At 51.0% G+C, this 20306-nt stretch overlaps 1 protein-coding gene across 2 annotated transcripts in view; it reads left to right on the top strand.

Moving 5' to 3' along the window:
- The window catches only part of Rab6b (RAB6B, member RAS oncogene family), a 61374-nt gene that overhangs the window by 14419 nt on the left and 26649 nt on the right, over window positions 1-20306 (top strand). For both annotated transcript variants that reach the window (XM_060385410.1, XM_060385411.1), the window contains exon 2: window positions 11787-11845. In XM_060385410.1, the coding sequence (XP_060241393.1) occupies window positions 11787-11845 (59 nt within the window). The remainder of the gene's footprint in view (window positions 1-11786; window positions 11846-20306) is intronic.

The raw sequence follows: 20306 nt of genomic DNA, 5'->3' as shown, positions 1-20306 counted from the left end.
AAAGTGTCCCTCACCCCTCCACCCCCACCTCATGTATCCTTTTAGACTTTTCTGATAACCACTGACTACATGCAGCCTGACATTGAACTTTCTTTCTTTCTTTCTTTCTTTCTTTCTTTCTTTCTTTCTTTCTTTCTTTCTTTCTTTTTCTTTTTCTTTCCCCTTCTACCCTCTCACCCTCTGCTTCAATCTCCCTCTTCAGCCTTTGAGAACTTAAGTCACATATATAGAAGACACTTGACATTACCCTACAGCTCACTGGTATTCTGCTCACTTTTACTCTTTTTTTCTCCCCACTGTTTTATCTTAGATACTATTTATCACTGTTCTCAAGTTCACTGCTGTTTTCGTCTGTAATGTGTAATAATCTCTGACAATGTAGTTTTCTTGCTGGAATCTTGATTTGTATCTTTAAAAACATATTCCTTGTCTCTATTTAATTTTTTGAACATATGGAATGCAGTTATAATAACAGTCTCAAAATGTCTTTCTCTGCTAACTCTAGTGTGTCAGTTTTGGTTTGGTTCCAATTGATTCTCTCTCTCTCTCTCTCTCTCTCTCTCTCTCTCTGATTTTTTGAGGCAGGGTTTCTCTGTATAGCATTGGCTGTCCTGGACTTCCTTTTGTAGACCAAGGTGGTCTTGAACTCACAGAGATCTGCCTCTGCCTCCCTGAGTGCTGGGATTACAGGAAGGCGCCATTGTGCCAGCTCTTTTTCCCCCTCCCATTCATTTAGGCTTCTTTGCATGCCTGGTGATTTTTTTTTAAGTTTTTTTTAAGGTGTTTTTTTTTTTTTAATGTGTATGGGTAGTTTGCCTGTCTGTATGTCTTTGTATCACATGTGTGCCCAGTACCCAGAAAGGCCAGAAGATGGCATGGAATCCCCTAGAACTAGAGTTACAGATAGTTGTGAGCTACCTGTGCATGCTGGGAATTGACCCCAGGGCCCCTGGAAGAGCAGCCAGTACTCTTAACCTGGGACTCATCTCTCCTGATGATATTTTAGGAATTGGGTTATCAGATACTGTGAACGAGGCATTCTTGTGTACTGCAGTTTCACATTCCTGTAACTATTCTGAAGATCTGTTAGCTGGAGCCTAAGCAACATTCAGTGAATTGCAGCACACTCTGAGTGCCGCTATTCTGAGAACTCCCCCAGTTCCTTTTGAGTGATGAGCATTCCACAGTGATTGGTGGGGACAGGGACTAGCACCAGCCCTGTGTAGGTACCAAGCATGGCTTCCTCTGATCCAACTGGTGTGGAGAGTCATCCCTGTGTCCCCACTGGTTTCTCTATCTACCGGCTTCTCAGCGCTCAGCTTGAGATTTGAGAGAGACCCTCATAGATGCTAGTTTTCTGTCTGGGCCTCCTCTCTGGAATTCTGTCTTGTTTACAGGAGTTGTTTCACATCCTCTAAGCTCTCAGTTCCATCTCCCCCGCCCAGGGGTGCACCAAGTTTTCCCGACTTCCAAGGCATCATCTTGAGTACAAGGGCACATGCCATCTGTTCCATGACTCTCTGGGACCACCATTGCCTAGAAGCCATTGCTTGAAATTGCTGTTCTCTCTATTTTTTTCTTTTTCTGTCATTTGAATGAGATGATATATCTGGTCTCTGTTACTTCAGCTTGGCCAGAAGCTAAAGTCGCTGGATCTTGTGTGTCCCATGTCTCCACCTGTTTGTCAGGACACTGACCTGAGCCTGTGTTTCTGAGTGCTGACTTGGTCTCGTCATTGTTGTTGTTGTCAGCCTTGGTGTCAGTAGCGATGGCATGCAGTCAGCTGTGTGAGTATGGATTGGCCCTTTGAGTGGCTCTATGATTTCTGCACTCCAGACCCTTTTCTAAAAAAAGGTTTTCGGAACTCAGCTCATATAACCATGTCCATGTCAGCAGCTGGTTTGGTTTTTATCATGTGAGTGCTGTGGTACCTCTTTATCTGTCTCGCTTCTACTGCTTCGGTTACCCATGCCCAGCTGGAAGAAGTCGGGTTAACACAGTATAATGAGGTTCTTTGAGGGCGGGTGGTGGGGTAGTCACATAACTTTAGTAACAGTGAATGGTTATGCTTCTAGTATCATGTTATGGTCGTTACCAATCTCCTATGCTAATTTAGAAATTAGACTTTATCATGAGTGTGTATACATAAGATGCAGCATGGCGTATTGAGGGCTCAGTACTGTCTGTGGCTACAGGCATACTCAGGTCGTAGAATGAGTATCTTGGGGATAAATGAGGGCTGCTATACCATGACCTATACATGGGCCTGCTGTGGCGTTTCAACTTTGACTGCAAGGGAAGATGAGGAGGCTGCCTTCCGGGCAAGCTGTTTCAAAATATATTTCGATAAACAAACTTTGCCAATGCATTCTCTTTTTACTGGCTTACCTTTTGCCTTCCTGAATGTGTCACTGTAAGCAAGAGACCTAGTGTCACCGTCCAGCTGACTTGAGCACTGGACTTAATCATTGGACAGACAGTACAGAGAGGAAGATTGGAGACTCAGACTCGGAGCAGTAGCCCGAGTCCCATGAGACTGGTGCTGGGGAGACACCGTTTGAATGCTGGGTACATACCAGTACTACTTCCGGTGCTAGGTTCACACCAGTCCTCTGCTAGAGTCTTGCGTGAGTGTCTGAAGGAAAGAAGGCGCTGTGTGCCTCTGTGCGTTGCAAAGGAGGCTTCTCCATTGGAGAGGTAAGTTGACGCTTCCCCAAACAGTGGCCATTTCAAGGGAATTGGGAAGTTGTTCAGTTTTAGTAATATGAAGACACCATATTCTGACACTGTCTTCAACAATTACATGTCCAAATTCTTAGTTTTGAGAATTATGAACGATCTTTTTGGCTCAGTGAAAGAATTACCTGAGTAATTAAATAAGGGCAGGTACTCCTGGCACACACTGAGCCTGAGCCAGAGAACACAACTTCTGGCCCCATGCTAGCTCTCCCACCTCCCTTCTGCCTTCCCACCACAGTGAACAGCCAGACCTCAGTCCCCTCCTTTGGTTTCAGGGCTCTGGGCTGGATAAGGGGAAGTGGGAAGGAAGCTAAGGTTAGGAAGGTAAGGTTAGGTAGGAGGATCCGCCCACAGCAGTAAAGAAGCCCTTCCAGAACTTCCATCCTGTAGTATATCAAAGTAGATTCAGGACTTAAAGACCATTTGGCTCAGCCTCGTTGTAATGCCAATGAGCCTAGGCAAAGCCAGAACATGTGTTGATGGGCACATTGGCAAACTTGTTGGTCACCTAAAGGGATAACCCCTTTAGGCCTCCATCCTTCGACCAGCAGCTCTGGATACTGGCCCTGGCTGGGTCTTGATGATTGGGCCACATGTCAGTGTTCTGGTCACTGTTTTGTCAGTGGACACTTCTCTCATGAACAGTGCCTTTCTCAGTTCCAGACTGTTGTCCCAAATGTCTGTTCTGGGACACGGTGTCTTTATTGCAGTGACCTGAGGCCTTACACTGCAGAGCCACCTTCGGGCAAACCTGTCCTGTATTTCCAGTTCAATGCTCCCCTTCCTTAGCCCCTGGCAGCCTGATTTCCCTTCCCTTTTGTTGCCCATGTCTTCCATTAGCTGAGTCCTATACCTACCATCCTTTCTGCCAAAATTTGGTGCCCTCACGATTTCAGGTGACAGAAGTTGGAGCCAGGAGCTCCATGTCATTCCCTGGTCTTGAACTGAGAAAGCCAAGGGTCAGAGCTCAAGACTGCTTCCTGATCCTGGCCTGAGGTTGGCTTTGGCTTAGTATTAATGTGTCTCGGAGTTACGGAGTAGGACACTGCTATGGCTGATACATCCGAAATGATTCATTCTCACAGTGGAAATTGGCTAGAACAAATACCCTAAGGCTCTGCTTGGGACTAGGGAGGGGAAGAGGAAATCTCAGTCAGGTATTGCTGGACGGGGATGATTCCAGTGTCCTGGAATCTCATGAGGCTGTGAGAAAAGAGGGGTGGAGGCCAAGACTAAAGTGCAAGCTCCCAGCAGGCTCTGAGAGTGAAGAAGGGAAATGTGAGGCGCTGTGGGCTGTGCTGAACCCACTGGATACTCGGTCTCCAGCACTCACCTCCAGTCCATACCTCTGACTGACATCTCCCCGCTTCCTGAGCTACCCCGTGGCCACAGCAACCACCTGCTACTCTCTGTACTCTATCCTGTAGGTTGAACATACAGGGGAGACCCCGTGGCTCTGTTGTCCTTACAAATCTGTGAGGCTGGCAGGATGACTCGGTGGGTAAAATACCCACAGTGCAAGTGTGAGGATTGACATTCTGGTCCCCAGCACCTGCATAAATCCCAGAAGGTCAAACCTACCTCGTAGCCCTTAGGAGGTAGACTCAGGGCATCCTTGGAGCAAGCTGGCTAGACTCGCTGAGTCAAAGAACGCTGGGTTCAATTGAGAATCCCTGCTTCAATATATATGGTGAGGAGCATTCAAAGAAGATATCTGACATCAACCACTGGGGGCCAGACGCACCCACGCACATACACATCAGGTGCGCGCACTACACCACAGGCACATACACACGTGCCTCAAAGGTAACTGTGCTGTGCTGAATACGTTAGACCAACTGCCACATCGTTTCATGATGCATTTACCTATCCTCTCTCTGTATCTATATATAGATGGAGCACTATCAAAGCTCCTCACTGTATACCATATATATATATATATATATATATATATATATATATATATAGCTTTCATTGGTCAGTTGTGCCTCAGTAAACCTGGGGTTGGAGAAAGAAAGGAAGTTGGAGAACAAATGGAAACCAAAGCTGAGAGGAAGGCAGGGAGGTAGCAGAGCCCTCCCTCTGGGCAGCCAGAGGCCACAGCTGGGCACCTTTGGAGGGGTCTCATTTAGCCCATCCCTGTGGGCAGCTCTTCCCTCTAGTTACCTTTCTACTGAAGGAGGAGCCACTGGAAAAGAAGCCAGACAGCCAAGAGTGTTTGTGTAGAAAGGGAAACTGAGGCTGGGCCTCCCAAGGCACTGTCCGGTGGCCGTGTGACAGCCTAGCCATCCATTGTGCCCCTGATGGGCACGGGGCTTTGGTGAAGGTGTCTGGAAGACTGACTGCCTTCCTATCTGAGTACTCCTGGAGGAGGGAGCATGCTTGTGTGTAGTATTAGGCTTCTCGGGGAACAAGAAACCTCCATTTTGCTCTTCTGGTTTCTCCCTTATTCTTTCAACATGGTTAAAATGTGAGCTTCTTCTTCTACTTCTCCTCTTCCCTCTTCTCCTCCTCCTCTTCTTCTTCATTATTATTATTACTGAAATTATATATGTGTCCAAGATGGCCAGAGGTATTGGAGCTGGAACGGGAATTAGTGGTAGTTGTGAGCCACCAGACATGGGTGCTGGAAACTGAACTCCACCTCATAAACCACGGAGCCATCTGTCTCTCTAGTCCCTGAGGTGTGGACTTCTGTGTTGCCAAGGTTTCTCTGGATCCCCTGATCCTGCTCTTTCTTGCTCTTGACAGGAGGACTGTGACCATCAGGGAGCTATAAATGACTTCAAGGTCTTTAGCCAATCAGAGCCACACAGGAGGCCAGAACCCCCTTCTGTACCCCTGGATGCCCACTTTTGCAACAAGTGCAGAGGGTGGCAGTGAAGTGGCACTCTACAGCTGAATCATCACAGTCTTCTAGGGACACTGGGCTCACATAGAGGAAGTGGGCCTATGGGAGGGCAGTGAGACAGGGAGGCCAGGGGTCAGGCATGGTCAGCCTCCTGACTGGTACCGAAGGGCTTGAACCACACCAGCCCGCCCCTGGCCTTGCTGCCCTCAGCCTCCCTCTCCTTCCTGCCCTCCATCCTCCTGTTCCATTGTCACTGGCCCCTTAGTGAGGCCCAGACAGCTGAGCATCCTCTGGCAGAGGGAATTATCACGCTTAATTAAAGTGTCCAATGAAGAGCTTTGCATATTTCTTAATTACCGGCTGAATCTGTGGGGGGAAGGTTTGGAATGGGATTTTTTTTCACCTGTTTCCTCATTTAGCCTACAGTGAGCCAGCAGGGGCCCCTGAGGGTTCAGGTGGGAACTGTCAAAGCTGCTTTGAGCACAGGGTGGCAGAGTAAGGGGGGGGGGGGCTGGCCCCAGGCGCATTTGCCTTTCCCAGTCAGAGAAGGCCGGGTTTACTGTTTCTTTAACACAAAGCAAAGGGAAAGCAGACTCAGATAAAGGATAAAGGTAGCTGGTATCTTCCTCTGTTTCTCGCCTCCTCATAGGGCCTGGCTGTCATGCACGCCACAGCCAGGCCAGTCACGGGGGACCTGGCGTACAGAGGCTGCAAAGGATGTCTTGTCCTCCTTTCAGTTTCAGGCCCAGGGTTCAGCCCCTTCAGAGTCCCTTGCCAGCATCTCAATGGCATTCCCCATCTGTGTCTTAAAAACTGAGTGGTTGGGACAGCGGAGTGGGCGGGTCCCATTCCAAGCCTGGAAGGAAGCAGATTTGAAGCTCCCCCAAAGGCCAGCTTCTCAGAGCCACACATCTGCTTTGATGAGGGCTGGAGACAGGGTGCAGAGACCTGGTGTCTGGTACAGGGCCTCTTCTCCTAAAAAACACCAACGTCTGAGGCAGGCAGTCCACCGTGGCTGTAACCAGGAGCTATATGCCTCCTGCCACCCAGGACATGAGCTCTGTCTGGACCATCAGGAGGACTAGGCTGGACTGTATCTCTGTCGAGGAGTGTTGCAGAGCAGTTAGGGACAGTCATGTGAGCTTCGGCTGAGAGCAGGTCGCAGGCCGAGGCTCTGTAGGTGGTACAGCTTTTGCCAGGCCTTAGAAGACCCTCCTCCAAGTCTGCCGATGATTTCTTGTGCTCCATCTGACTCCCCAACTTTCCGGCCCGCATTCGCACTCACCGTGGAGATGAGGATGAGGAGGAGACGCATCTCCTTCACAAAGGGAGGATGAGTCTGGAAACTCACCATCCATTCAGCTCTCATCCTGCAACCTGGGTCCAAGTCACACCCAGCATCCTCATGGGTACCCTCAAGCACGGCACTCACGGTGGGAGCAGTGGGGGAGGATGACGCATGAAGGATAGCCCCATCACTCAGCCCTAAGATCTTTGTCTTCACCACTCCCCACCTAACCAGGCACCACCTCCCCTCCCCTTCCAAGAGGATGGATGCTAGCACCTCCGGGAATCTTGGTTGTCTTAAGTATGCATGGTGGGGTCTACCTCTGACATGGCCAGCATTCAGTCTCTCCAGCAGCTGGTGGCATTGTTACGGTGTGTGGGACCAAGCACCTCACAGACTGTAGGTATTCGTGAACCTTGTCCAGTAGCTCAGGAGAGAAGAAAATAAAGGTTTCATGGAAAACTAGGCATAGATCTGTTGCTCATGAGATTGAATATGGTTGCTCTAATATTTGCTTTCTGGAAATAGTATTTACATGCTTGCTCTGGTCTGGCCATTACTATACTTCCACGGTGCTCAGAATCCAAACCGGTTACCTCATCTTGCTGGGGTTCAAGGATTCATCTGCTGGTCACAAAGCCAGGAGACTGGAATCATTCTGGGCTCTCAACTGACTCTGAATTGCTGTGGGTTCCTGTCACCTCTCTCTTTTTTCACCCCCACTGCCCCTGCATCCTTCCAAATGGTCCACATCTCACCAGACTTCAGGCTCATCTCCTGGGTGGCTTCTGTAGCCAGTCTCCTGGAGCAGCGTGAGAGTTCTTTTTAAAGCTCAGAATCATCTCTGAGCATCTCCTGCCATGGGATCAAACCATGCCAAACTCAGCTGCCCTAGGCAAAGGGGGATATTTACCTGGCTCTCAGGTTCATAATTGGAGCAGGACAGAACAGAGCATGCATACATTAATTCTGAGCACGCAGCATTGAAAGCGCTAGAGTCTTTGGAATGAGAAGGTTTGTCCACTCACAGGTCACCTGGGATGGGGGGGTGTCTCCGTTATTTTGTCACATGAGTACACGGGAGCGATCTTACCCAGGTGGGCTGGCCTGGGAATCTCTCAAAACCTGAAAAGTAGGTTCTAGGGAGTGTAGGCAGGAGCACGCTCCAGGCAGGGGAGCTGCCCTTTCTTCCCTGGTGTTGGGAGACACACAGCACTATTTCAGTCATCAGTAGGACCGTCTGGACTCAACCCCTTACGGAATGCTTGCATTGTGAGAGCATATGAATGGGGACCATTCCCTGTGGTGGCAATGTTGAACCACCCTCTCTGTGTGCATTCATACCCTTCTCCCGAAGAGTCTTCTGTGGCTCTCACTGCCTAGGAAGCTTCACATATGGCCACCATGCCCCTGGCAGCCTAGCCTTCCCATCTGCCCCCTGTAGCTCTCCACACCTGGCCCCAAAGGTGAGTTTTGGTTTAAATCAACCCCACAGCCTCATGGAGCTTGCAACGTTCCTTCATGGGAGAACAGTGTTTGCTGTTCATTTCTCTCTTCACAAATTGTGTCTGGCTCCATTCTTCTGTAGGGCAGGGTTAAGGTCGAGGGACCTCCACATAGATCCCCATGACAACCTGGCCCACTACCCTCCTTTCTTAGTGGACGTTTTTCTCTTCTGCCTCTGCATTTGCTCACGCCGTTCTTACTGCCCGGGGTCCTGGTGCCCACCCCGACCTCCCACCGGCAGCTTTGCCGGCAGACCCCAGGGTCTGCTGCTTGCCAGACCTCTCTACATGAAGCATCTTAAGAGGAGTAGCTGAGGTGAAGGTGCTAGCGGCAGATCTGTGCTCCCATGACAGCTGCACTGCTCGCTCATCTGTGACCTTGGGTATCTTAATGGATAGCGTGGAAGGGAGGATTCCTGAGGGAGCCCAAGGAAAATGGCAGCAACCCTGCCAGGCTTAAATGGAGGCTGCTGGTCAGTGCCTAGGAACGAATATTCCTCACCCTCATTTAGTTGAAAGGAGAGAAATGCACCCCCCTGTTTAATCCCGTGGGGCTGTACACCCAGGAGACAAGAGTATTGCCGAGCCCTAAGCGGAGAGTAGAAAGAGCCCAGTAATGATTGCACCTGCTTGTTTCTAATAAAGTCCTGCTCTGCTCTGCTGCAGTGTATCCATGAGCCATTGTTGGCAGCACACAGGGTGACCTTGAGGATGGAGCAGGGTGGGAGGCGGGCTCTCTGGAGGGTTCCTGCAGGGATTAAAGGCTGAGGCTCACCAGCATTTCTTGCCCCATCTCCTCCTGCCTTCCTGGTGCAGGCTGAGCACTGCCACCCCTCTCAGCACCCTGTGCCGCCCCCACCCTGCTATCACCTGTAGTATTGCCTAGTCAGGCCTATCCCCAGGTTCCAGCATCTTCTACTCGGGGCTGTTGTAGAGGGCAAGAAAGGGACAGGGAAGGACCTTCTGCCCTTCAGGGCTAGATGAGCTTGTCTGAGAACGCCCCAAGCACGAGCCACGGGGTTCTTTCATGCGATGCCATGGTAGAGGCCAGTGTGGGTGGACAGAGGGAATGCCTCTTACTCCGCTAAGGCCTCCTGGACGTCCCAGGAGACAGCTATGGAGGATGCCTTTCTCTGCAGCTTCTGGTGTCTGGTAGCATTTGTCATGCTTTGGTCCAGAGCAAGACTGTCCAGTCCCCTACAGACTGGTGAGCCTAGAGACTTCAGAAGCCAGGGTCAGGGCAGAGACCCTGCAATGCTATACTTGGCCAAGGTGGGGCTGAGACAAAACAAATTGATCAGAAATAAAGAGCAGAGACAAATGCTCTGGAAAGCATGTTGACCCCGGGGAAGGATGAGGTGTGCCAGGAACTGTCTTCAAGTGGAGACACCGGAAAATGTTTAGGGGTCCCCAAGACATTTATACTTCTGACCAATTAATTGTAAATCCAGGGGTTCCCCCAATGCCCCTCAGGTTCAACCACAGACACTCGGAAAAGCACTCTCCTTAAGATTGCAGCAGCAGGGGTGAGGGGCAGTGGAGAGAGAGCTCCCCAGCACCCACATTAGAAGCTGGTTGTGGTGGTGCTGCACATTTGTAATCACAGCTCTGGGATGGGGGTGGGGGGGCACAGAGACAGGAGGATCCCTGGAGCTAGCCGGCCTCGCCAATCAGTGAGCTCTACCTGTGTTCTGCTACAGCATGGCTGTGCCCTCTCCCCACGGAATCACAGCCTGGCCACCCTCAAGGTGCATCTGTGTGTTCACAACTCCAGAGGCACCGTGCGGCCTGGCTGTGGATTTTGTCATATACACAGAGCAGGTTGAGTGTTGTTCACGTGAGCTCATTCTCTGGCCTTCATCCCTTCCCTGGAGGTTGGACTGTCTCTGGGCCCCAGTCCTCTGGTGTTAGGACTGACAGCTCCATCCCGAGGCCACCAAGGGAGCCACCACCTCATTAATCCAGGCTCAGGGTGTAGTGACTAGGGCTTAGGGAAAGCAAAGATACTCCTCTTACCCCCAAAATTCCAATCCAAGCATGCAGCGTCTCCACCCACAAGACGAGGAGGAATCAGTGTTTTCCTTATTCAGCCTTAGCTCTGGGGGCTTTGTTTTCCTCACGTGTCATTTCTGGAACGTACCTCGGCTATCTTGAGTGACCTGACACCTCCTGCTGCTCAGCATTTCCCATGTGCCTTTCACTTTATTACACTACTCTTATAACATTCTCTGACATCTTTGATATGTCCTAAGGAGGAACTGAGGTCCAGAGGAGTGACAGTGGCTAAAAAAATGTGTCCCAGTGGGATTTGACCTCAGCTGGGTCAGACTTGGTGTCTTTTGGCCGCGCCAAAAACCTACTCTATCAGAAGCTGCCGGGCAGGTGACTACCTCTCTTTGGCTGGTGCTGGCTGTCAGGAACGATAGCACTCATTTGTTACTGTACATAGTAGGTTCAGACCCAAGCAAAGAGCCTTTGATTCCCAGGATCCATTGGGTTGCCCTGCCCCACCCTGCCCTGCCCAGGCAGTGAGTAGCTGGGGATGGCCTGCTGGATGTGGAGACCTGGTGGCCTTAGGGACCTCTGCCTTCCCTGTCAGGAATCTCCTGAAGTTCCCTTCTGAACCTCTCCAGACTGCGGCAGAGTCCCAGAGGGGCAGAGGAGAGAAGTTTTTCATGTAGTGACCTAACAGATGTCCCTGTATTATCTCTTTTTTCCCCCTCCCAGATGGCTAGAAGCCCAGCAGTTGGCATCTCTGTCACTGCCATGTCTCAGGGGACCAACACGGGGTTGTGTCACAAGTCAACGCCTGCAGTTTGGGAAATTAGCAGCATTTATGGGTCTCCCAAGAGACCCTTGGCTTTTCAGCCAATACTAGCAGTTTTCATTTGGGGACATTTCTGTCCCGTTTAGGGAGTTTGCCGACGTGTGGGTAAGCCTGCAGCTGTCGAAGTGTTTTGGAATCCTCTTGTCATTTACACAGTGGGATCTAGGGATGCTAAAGACCCAGTGTTGAGCTGGACAGTCAGGTACACTCCGTGGGGAACAGGCAAGCCCTTGAGAGACACTGAGAAACAGTGCTGCCTTCACCGCTGCAGATGACCCATGGTGAAGTCCAGGGGAACACAGGCAGCTGTGAGTACAGTATCTGTGAGCATCTCATGTCAGCCGGTGCCCAGGTCCTGGGCAGACCTGGACTTGAGGGGTAGACACTGGGGAAGGGGTGGACCACCTTTTCCATGGCAGCCTGGCATCTGACAGGTGTGCCCCTAGAGCACTGGTGAAGACCCCCGGCGCCTTGACTTGGGGCCTTTTTCCTTCTCTGTTCTAAGCGGGTGTGTTTGCAAGACCCTGAACCTCTCTCTCCTTTTAGCTGAACCTCTCTCTCCTTTTTGCCTTGCAGTCGGGAAGACGTCCCTGATCACGAGGTTCATGTACGACAGCTTCGACAACACATACCAGGTGAGAGCCCCCGCTTCCCACGCTCCACCCTCCTCCTCCCCTGCTTCCCGTCTCTGCCTGTGGCACCTGCCTGGGGACCGCTGCCAGCCTGCCTACAGGGATTGTGGAGATGAGAGTGCGGCAACTCCAGGTTTCCAAGACATCTTCCTGCTTTGAAGGATACTGCAGGAAAGGATCTCAGACATTGAAAAGGAAACATGTTTTAGGGAAAAACCCCTAAAACCAGAGAGGGGATCTCTTGCTCTTTGCAGGCAGGTTGGAACCATTGCAATGCCCTGTGTGGTCAGGAGACTGGACGCCAGGACCTTGGTAGATCCTGGTTTAGGAATGGTGGTCTGGGCTCAGACACAGACCTGTAGGTGTCCCTGAACCGAATTCAAGGTGGGCAGAGACATATCTGTTTGGCATCAGTGGTGGTGGAGGGGGTTATGCAAGTGATTTTTCCTCACATCGAAAGCATTTTGCCAAAGTTGTAACACTTGGGCATTTCAACTACTCTTATATTATTTTAAAAGTATTGTTCTCCCCCCAACCCCCACTTAGGATATAGATAGTTCTTCAAATCATTTCTCTAGGCTGTGAGTCCTGTGGGATATGGGTTCCCAGACATGTTAGTAGGCATTACTTGGAAAAGTGGGGTAGGGGGTGTGATTTCAAACAGCACTGGGCTGTTTAGACAGGAGAGTGCTCTCGGCAGGACTTTTCAGGGACCTTTCCCCAGCCCCGGGGTTTCAGTCTGCGAAGAGCAAATACAGCGTGTGTTTGAACGCGGACTCCCTTTGTCATCACATTGTCAAGGACAAGTATTTATAGCTTCTCTGGGGCAGCTGTTCCAGGACGTGGCTCCCCACCGCTGGGTGGGGAACAGCTCACTCTGCTCGCAGTTCTGTTTGCTTGTCAGTGTGTCCTAGCCCTGGACCAGTCACCCTTGTCTCAGATGCCCTCCGGGGGGCCCCCTGGTGTTTTCCCCACGTTCCTATAGCTCCACTCTGCAATGGTGGACTGAAATCCTGTATCATGTGGACTCCAGAGGGATTGATTTTTGTGGGGAAGGGCAGGAGCCACTGGGTGTGTCTCGGTGGTGCGAATGCACAGGGCTTCGGGGGACATTGATGTTGACCGTGCTGTTACGTCCTCCCCCAAGCCAGGACTTTGCCTCATTTTGGTATCACTGTGGGCAGAGGTGTGGCCACCCTAACAGGCTCCCTTCCTAAAGCCTTCCTTTGTGTTCTGTGTGTGCGCCCGTGCACGTGCTCAAGTATTATTTTTATTACTGGACTCTTTTCCCCTTAGGTTTTTGAGACAGACTCATGTGGCTCCAGCTGGCCTTAGATCTTCTGAGTAGCTAAGGATGACCTTGACCTCTAGATCTTTCTGCCTGCACCACACCTGGCTGCTACTTGATTATTTCTTCTTCTTCTTCTTCTTCTCCTTCTTCTTCTCCTTCTTCTTCTTCTTCTTCTTCTTCTTCTTCTTCTTCTTCTTCTTCTTCTTCTTCTTCTCCTCCTCCTCCTCCTCCTCCTCCTCCTCCTCCTCCTCCTCCTCCTCCTCCTCCTCTTCCTCCTCCTCCCCCTCCTCTTCCTCCTCCTCCTCCTCCTCCTCCTCCTCCTCCTCCTCCTCCTCCTCCTCCTCCTCCTCCTCCTCCTCCTCCTCCTCTTCCTCCCTCTTTTCTGTTGACATCACATTGAAAAACACACTGACATTTTTAACAGCAGTCGACAGGTCACCTTTGAAAATTTGCCTCCCATGCTCCCTGCCGTCACTGTCATTGCCCACCCCTTATCACTCAAGTCAGCCTTTACTCCCTCTGTGGTGGCACTGGCACAGCCTGAGCCCTGGCTCCTGGCGTTCTCCCCACTCTACTCTGCTCTGCTCCAAAAATTCTTTCAATGCTCAAAGCTTGGGCCAAGTGTTTGCCCTGAGTACAGAGGCCCTGCTGCTTGCATCAGCTCCTCCATGGCCTTTTGCAGGTAGCATGTTGTCCCTCAGGCTAGGCGGGCCCCTCGTATCTAGAGCTACTCTTCTGCCCTTCCGGTTTTTCACCTGTGTTTTGGGATGTGCCAAGCCCAGGATCTTGCCGGAGCCGTCACTGTACAAGGCCTGGCCACAGATGGTGTCGCAGGTGCCCACTGGCACGGTAGTGGCTGCTTGCTTCTAGTTCATTGGTGCCATCGGACTGAGAGCCTTCCAGCTCCACGTCAGGCCGAGTTGAGAGCGTTCACGGAACAAACCCTGCTCTCCCCATGCAGGGCAGAATTGTCTTGCTTTGGTGGTTTGCAGATTCAGGTGGAAGTCCTTTCCATTAGCCTTTTAGAGTAGTAACGAGAGGCTGGGCTCCACTTTACAAGCATGCACATACACACACTCACATGCACATACACACATGCACACGCGAGCGCACACACGCGCACACGTCTGTTTTCATGAATCCCCTGGAGATGGAAGAGGACAGACTTTGTTATTTTGTTTTTCTTAGCATAGCAGCAGAGGTGTGTGGGAAGTGGACAAAGCCCCCGGGGGCTCTAGGGGATAAAGTTTACTCCCTCGAAGGTTGCCCTACTGCACAGTGGCCATGCCAGTCACCCTCCCACCGATTTCCTCCCTGTTGCAGCAACCACTACAGCATGGCAGAGTCTAGATCCACTCAGTTCCCATGACAGTGCTCCCTCTTTCCCACCCGTGTCTCCAGGCCCCGCACTCTCCTACCATTCATTCGTTCTGACAATAGACAGACAGTTGTGTGGTGTGGTACATGGTCTGTTGAAAAGCAGCAGAAGAAAGCAGCTTAGCCAAAGGGCCTGGCCCACCCTCCTCAGGGCACATAGGGCGAGGGCCCACTCTCAGCCAGTTCCACCCTGGTCTGGAGCTGAGCTTGTGCAAGAGGCCCTGAAGGGCCACAATAAGGCCCTGAGTATGGGAGGTTGGGAGTCTTCCTCTGGCTTTCTCAGAAGATTCTGTCTGTGGGTCCAGGTGAGCTGCCGCTTTGCCAGCCCCGGGACCATTGAGGAGTACATCTTCTTCCTCTGTTTACCTCTGTTTCCTCTGTTTACACACACACACACACACACACACACACACACACACATACACGGAAGCCCCTGTAGGCCTTAGGAGGGTCAGCTGTGTGGAAGAGCCCTGATAATAGGAGGTGTGGTCCTCCAGAGGACTGCTGTCTAAGGTTGGAAAATCAACGCCTTGTGTGGCCTCTCGCTGCAAACTATTAGGGCATGGCCAGGAGCTCAGGGCTCAGCATTTCACCAAACTGAATCATGATGAGACGAACTTAAGTCTGAGAGCAAGTAGCCCCGCCTAGAATTCACACCAGGGTACAAGTTAGAGAACAACAGATCTAATGGGCTGGTCTCAGAGGAGGGCTTCTGTGGTGGAAAAGTGTTTCAGACCCTGAAGGGGGTTCTTAGGAAGCTCTGGTCCTTCCTGCAGGCTCAGATCTCCTGAGGTCTCTTGCCTGCAGCTGATCCTCAAGCCTTGCCAGTCTGTTCTGCCCTAAGGCTTCCCACACTCACTTCTTGGAGCTGCCATAACAAATTAACACAAACTGAGTAGCTTCAAACAAAAGGAGTGTGTTCTGTCGTCACTTTCCTGGGGGCCTGAGAGTTAAACAAATACAAGGGATTGTGCTGTTCTTAGAGATGCTAGGGTGGAATCTCCCCCTGCCTCGGGCAGCTCCTGGTAGCCCCACTCAGGCTTTGTTGTAGGGCGGCTAGAGTCCCATCTGGCCTTCCTCTTCCCAGGTCTGAGTAGGTGTGGCCGAAGGGTCATGGATTGGTGTGGACACTCCTCTGGGCCCTTGAGGGGGATGCAGCATGCATCTGGACACTGGGGAGGAGTCCCTAGACATCTCACAGGATTGTATTCCTGTGTCCTGCCTTTTCCTGACTGTGTGCCCTCTCTGTGGCCACAGAGACTTCTCCCTGACACAGTCAGTAACTGGCCTCTTATCTGACAAGCTTTGCTTCTTCTTCAAGGTGAGTACACACACACAGGCACACATGCATGCACATACACACACACCACAACATACTATGAACATGCGTGCACACAGGTACACATACACAGATGCATACACACACATACGTATACACATGTACATACGCACATGCATACAAGCACAAATCCCTACACCTCAGCCTTTGCTGGAAACTTGAGCACCCCCGAATACCTGCCTACTTCTGCATGCACTCACTCCCGCCTCCATTGCAGCGGCATCGAATTCTCCTCATCTCCCAAGAGCCCCACTCTTTTCTCCAGGAAGCCTCCCTGCCCACTCCAGCAGCCATCCATCCCTGGCTTGTCTGGGCCCACACACCCAAGGGACCCCACCACTGACGTCCAACCCTTTCGCTATTCCTCACGAGCTCAGCCAGGGATGCAGCAGGGGAGGGGTAAACAGGCGAGGACTTGGACGATAGAAGTGAAATTTGTCGTGATGTGAGAGCGCCATGACCACCCAGGGACAGGGTGGCTAGTTGCTTTCTGTGTTAGCATTCTGAGGAACAGAGCCGATAAAATAGAGTCATGTACACATAGTCATATATCTAATTACAGGCCGCCAGCCATTCTTTATAGGGAGGAAAGTAACCACCGGATTGTGACAGTGAAAGGCCAGGTGACCTTGTGACCTGTGACCTTGGGAACCAGCATCGCCTCCTCCCGGGCACTAACCAGCCTTGACTGGCAGTGACCTGGCTCAGGATGTTTCCCAAAGGCTGTGGGATCCTCCCCAACAAAGCACCTACTTACAGGTCTGAATCTCTAGGTTTACCAGGCTCATTTGCATGTCAATTTGCATGACTTTACCCAGATACTTTCATCTGAAGGTTGGTTATGCAAAGGGAGAACAGCAGAGCCATTGTCAAGGGCTTGTCATGCCCAGCTGCTTTCTGCCATTCAAGGCTGCTTCTCTCCAGCCCTGGGCTCAGGCCTGGCCAAGGCTCAGAGAAGACACACACAACTTGCCTTTTCATTCTCTTCCCCAGAAGAAATGCTGGAGTCAATTTATGCAAATTGCCATGCAGATTTCCTCGGTAGACTTTATTGCTGTATCTTGTCAGAATGTGGATGCAAAATTATATTTCATAATAAATGCACAGAGCCAAGAAGATTTCAACAAGTGCCACAGGGAACATCTTGCTCGGAGATCGTCTGTGCCGGTGGAAGTTCTGTGCAGAGGAATGCACGAAACACGCCGTTGTTTGAACCCCTGTTGATAACTGTTTTGTACCACACTCTGAGGAAGATAAACGGGGGTCGGGTGGAGGAAATCTGTGCTTGTTAATATTCCTTGCATGTGTAAAAATAAAGCAGCTGCCATTGTTCACAGGCTGTGCTGCTTGCAATCGCAAAGGAATAAATTAGCCAGGTTTGGCGGGGGTGGGGGAGTTCGTGTGTATCACAGTACAGTACACCGTAGCCTTCTTCACGGGAGACACATCTGGAAATACAGGCAGAGTAGGCACAGCCTTTCCAGAGGATCTCGGGGGTTTCTAGGCTGGCGGGAGACTCCCCAAGCACGGCCTGTTGTTGCCTGTCTTGCTATTCCACCCCCTATGGAGCAGCTGCCATCAGAAATGATTTATTCTATACCTCACAAGATGAAACAATGAGCAGGAAAGCTGCTTGGACCATACAGTGGAAGAGGGGCGTTGCCTCTTCTCAGACTCACCTTGCTGAAGCCCTGGAGACACCAGTTCCTTGGGATGTTGATAAAGATGAGGAGAGCTGAGGTTCCTAGGGGGAGAGCGGTTCGGTGGATGAGGAAAAATTCAGTTCTTTTTTTTCTCCAGTGTAGGACCTAACAGAGCCTCTAATGAGCCACTAGAGGCAGGGGAAGGAATCATTTCTACAGAGCATAGACTCTGAGGGCCACATCACACACGCAGACAGACACTGGACATGGTCTCCATGGCTTGGCTCTGCGGGTTTGCCTGGAAGGCCCTGGGTCAATTGGTTGCTGGTAACAATTGCTCAGTTTCCTTTATGTAGCGTAGAACAGAATAAAGTGCCCTTCCAGAGTCTAACTCATTTGATCCAACAGTCCTTAAAGAGAACCCTGGTGTCTTCATTTGAGAGATGACCAGGTTGAGGGCTAGGGAAGCGATTCAGACTCCTTAGCTCAGTTTGTGGAGTCCAGTCTAAACCTTGGGTCCTCGGTATGGGGAATGAGGGCGCACACCTGTGATCCCTGGGAGGTAGGAACAGGAGGATGAGAAATTCAAAGCCGTCCTCAGCAGCAAGTTAAAGGCCAGCGTGAGAGCAGGAGATATAATGGATCATTTCTCAATACAAGCAAACACAATAACAACCAGGAAAATCACACTGGTGCCCAGTGGACACATAGCAGCTTCTCTGTCCTGAGTGGTACTGATAGGCATACCCTGAGCATGCTCCCTTTCCAGCGAACCAGTGAGGGCTCCTCATCACTTTGGCCTCAGAGCAGTGTGGGAAAAAAAAAAAAAAAAAAAAAGCTCGGTGAGTGAAGTTATAACTAGACGAAGCTTTGAAGTTTGCGTTGTGATCAGATGTTGCTACCACGAGAACAAACCCACAGCACCCACAGGCCCGTGTGTTTGAGTGCTTGGTCTCCAGCAGGTGGGGATGCTTTGGGAAGAGGTGGGACCTAGCGGAGGAAGTGGGTCTCTGTGGGGAAGGCAGCACGCACTGCGGCCTGGCTCCAGTTCCCGCGTGAGCTCTCCGCTTCCTGATCCACTGTGGTGGAAACAGCCTCACACTCCCACCTGCCATGGGCGGAGCTGGTCTCACCACCAGCATGGACCATAGCCCCCAGCAGCCAAAGTAGAACCTTCCTCCGTTGAGTTCTTCCTGTCAGGTATTCTGTCTCAGCCACGGAAAAGTCGCTAATATTGAGGGTTCCTGAGGCCCGCCTACAGACGTACGTGAAGTGACTTGGCAGGTAGAGTGGCTAGTTGGTAGTGTGAGCCTCGAGGCAGAGACTCCTCACGTGGCAGTCTGAGCTTCTGACTTCACGAAGCCTCCAAAGCGTGCTGCCTGTCAGGTTGTCTCACTTCCTGCCAGCAACCACTTTGTAGTGTGTGGACAAACGCCTGAGGGCCATGGTCTCCACGTGGCCTCTGAGGTGACACAGGCCAGAGCCTGTTAGGGCCACGCTGAATAGCAATTAAACAGTGCTGTCAGACAGAGCCCAGGAGCCCCACTTGCTGGGCTCTGGTCATCCCAACTCATGCCCTATGGAAATGCCCGTCAGTCTGGATCTAGTTCCATGGCTCTCCGCTTAGACAACATGGTGGCCGAGAAGGAGAGAGAGAGAGAGAGAGACAGAGAGAGAGAGAGAGAGAGAGAGAGAGAGAGAGAGAGGAGGCATATAAGCAGGGGCCTAGGAAAGGACACACACCTAGTGGCCTCCTTCCTCCAGCTATCCTCATCTCGTACTCCTTACTGCTTTCCAATAATGCCCTGTCTTCCGAACCCATCAAAAGATTGCTCCATTGATCAGGACAGAGCCCTCATTGATCCCCAGCCTGTGGCACTATTTTGAGAGGCATCTTTAAGTGGTGGGGTTCTGTCTGGTAGAAGTAAGTCCCTGGGGGCAGGCCTTTGAAGACTGTACCCAACCCCTACTTCCTGTATTGCTCTCTGCTTCCCCGGCTGCTGTGACGTGAGCAGCTTTAGCCACGTTCTGCTACTACCACGATATCCTGCCCAACCAGGTGGGGCCCAGCAACTGTGGACTGAGCTCTTGGAAACTGTAAGCCGGGAGAAAGTCATCCCATTGTTGAGTTCTTGCTTCTGTTGGGTGTTTTGGTTGCAGTGATCCAAGCGTATACACTGAGGAGTCAACAAACTTAGCCATCACACAGCCCGCAAAGCTCGTCTTTATGTCCTCACCCATGTGCTAGCAGCGGAGAAGATGCAGAGGGGTCACTATCACCCCGCTGGCTCACTATGACACTCTGGAAAAGTCTCTTCTCCGAACCTCTGGTTCATCACCTGATGAGCAAAGATGTGTTTTCACACACGTACACCACTCCACTTGTTAAAACCTTGCTTCCACTAGAGAGGAATTTTAACTCAGAACACAGTTGTTCTGGCAAGAAATCACATCCAAAGACCTTCTAGGTCTGTGTGATCTGGTTGGAACACAAACAAGCCTTTAGTTCAGAAGACAGGCATGCAGATCTGAGTTCGAGGCCAGCCTGGTATAGCTCAAGTTTCAGGTTAAGAAAAGCTTAGGTCCAGGCATGGTGGTACATGCCTTTAATCCCAAACAATGAAGTTAACTATTAGTTTGTAGAAGGAAGCACCCGTGTTTGAAAGTGATGTTTAATTGAGTAGCACAAGAAAGTGATGAATCAGGGAAAGATCTGATAGGATAGGATACGCCCAACTCTCACAAAAAGAGAGAGAAGGGAAGCTACTTAATGGCAATGCATAGAGAGAGGAGGCAGTTTTACAAGGAAAGTTT

This window comes from Meriones unguiculatus, chromosome 6, assembly GCF_030254825.1.
Source record: "Meriones unguiculatus strain TT.TT164.6M chromosome 6, Bangor_MerUng_6.1, whole genome shotgun sequence".
NCBI lineage: Eukaryota > Metazoa > Chordata > Mammalia > Rodentia > Muridae > Meriones > Meriones unguiculatus.
This window is presented reverse-complemented; position numbering and strand designations above follow the sequence as displayed.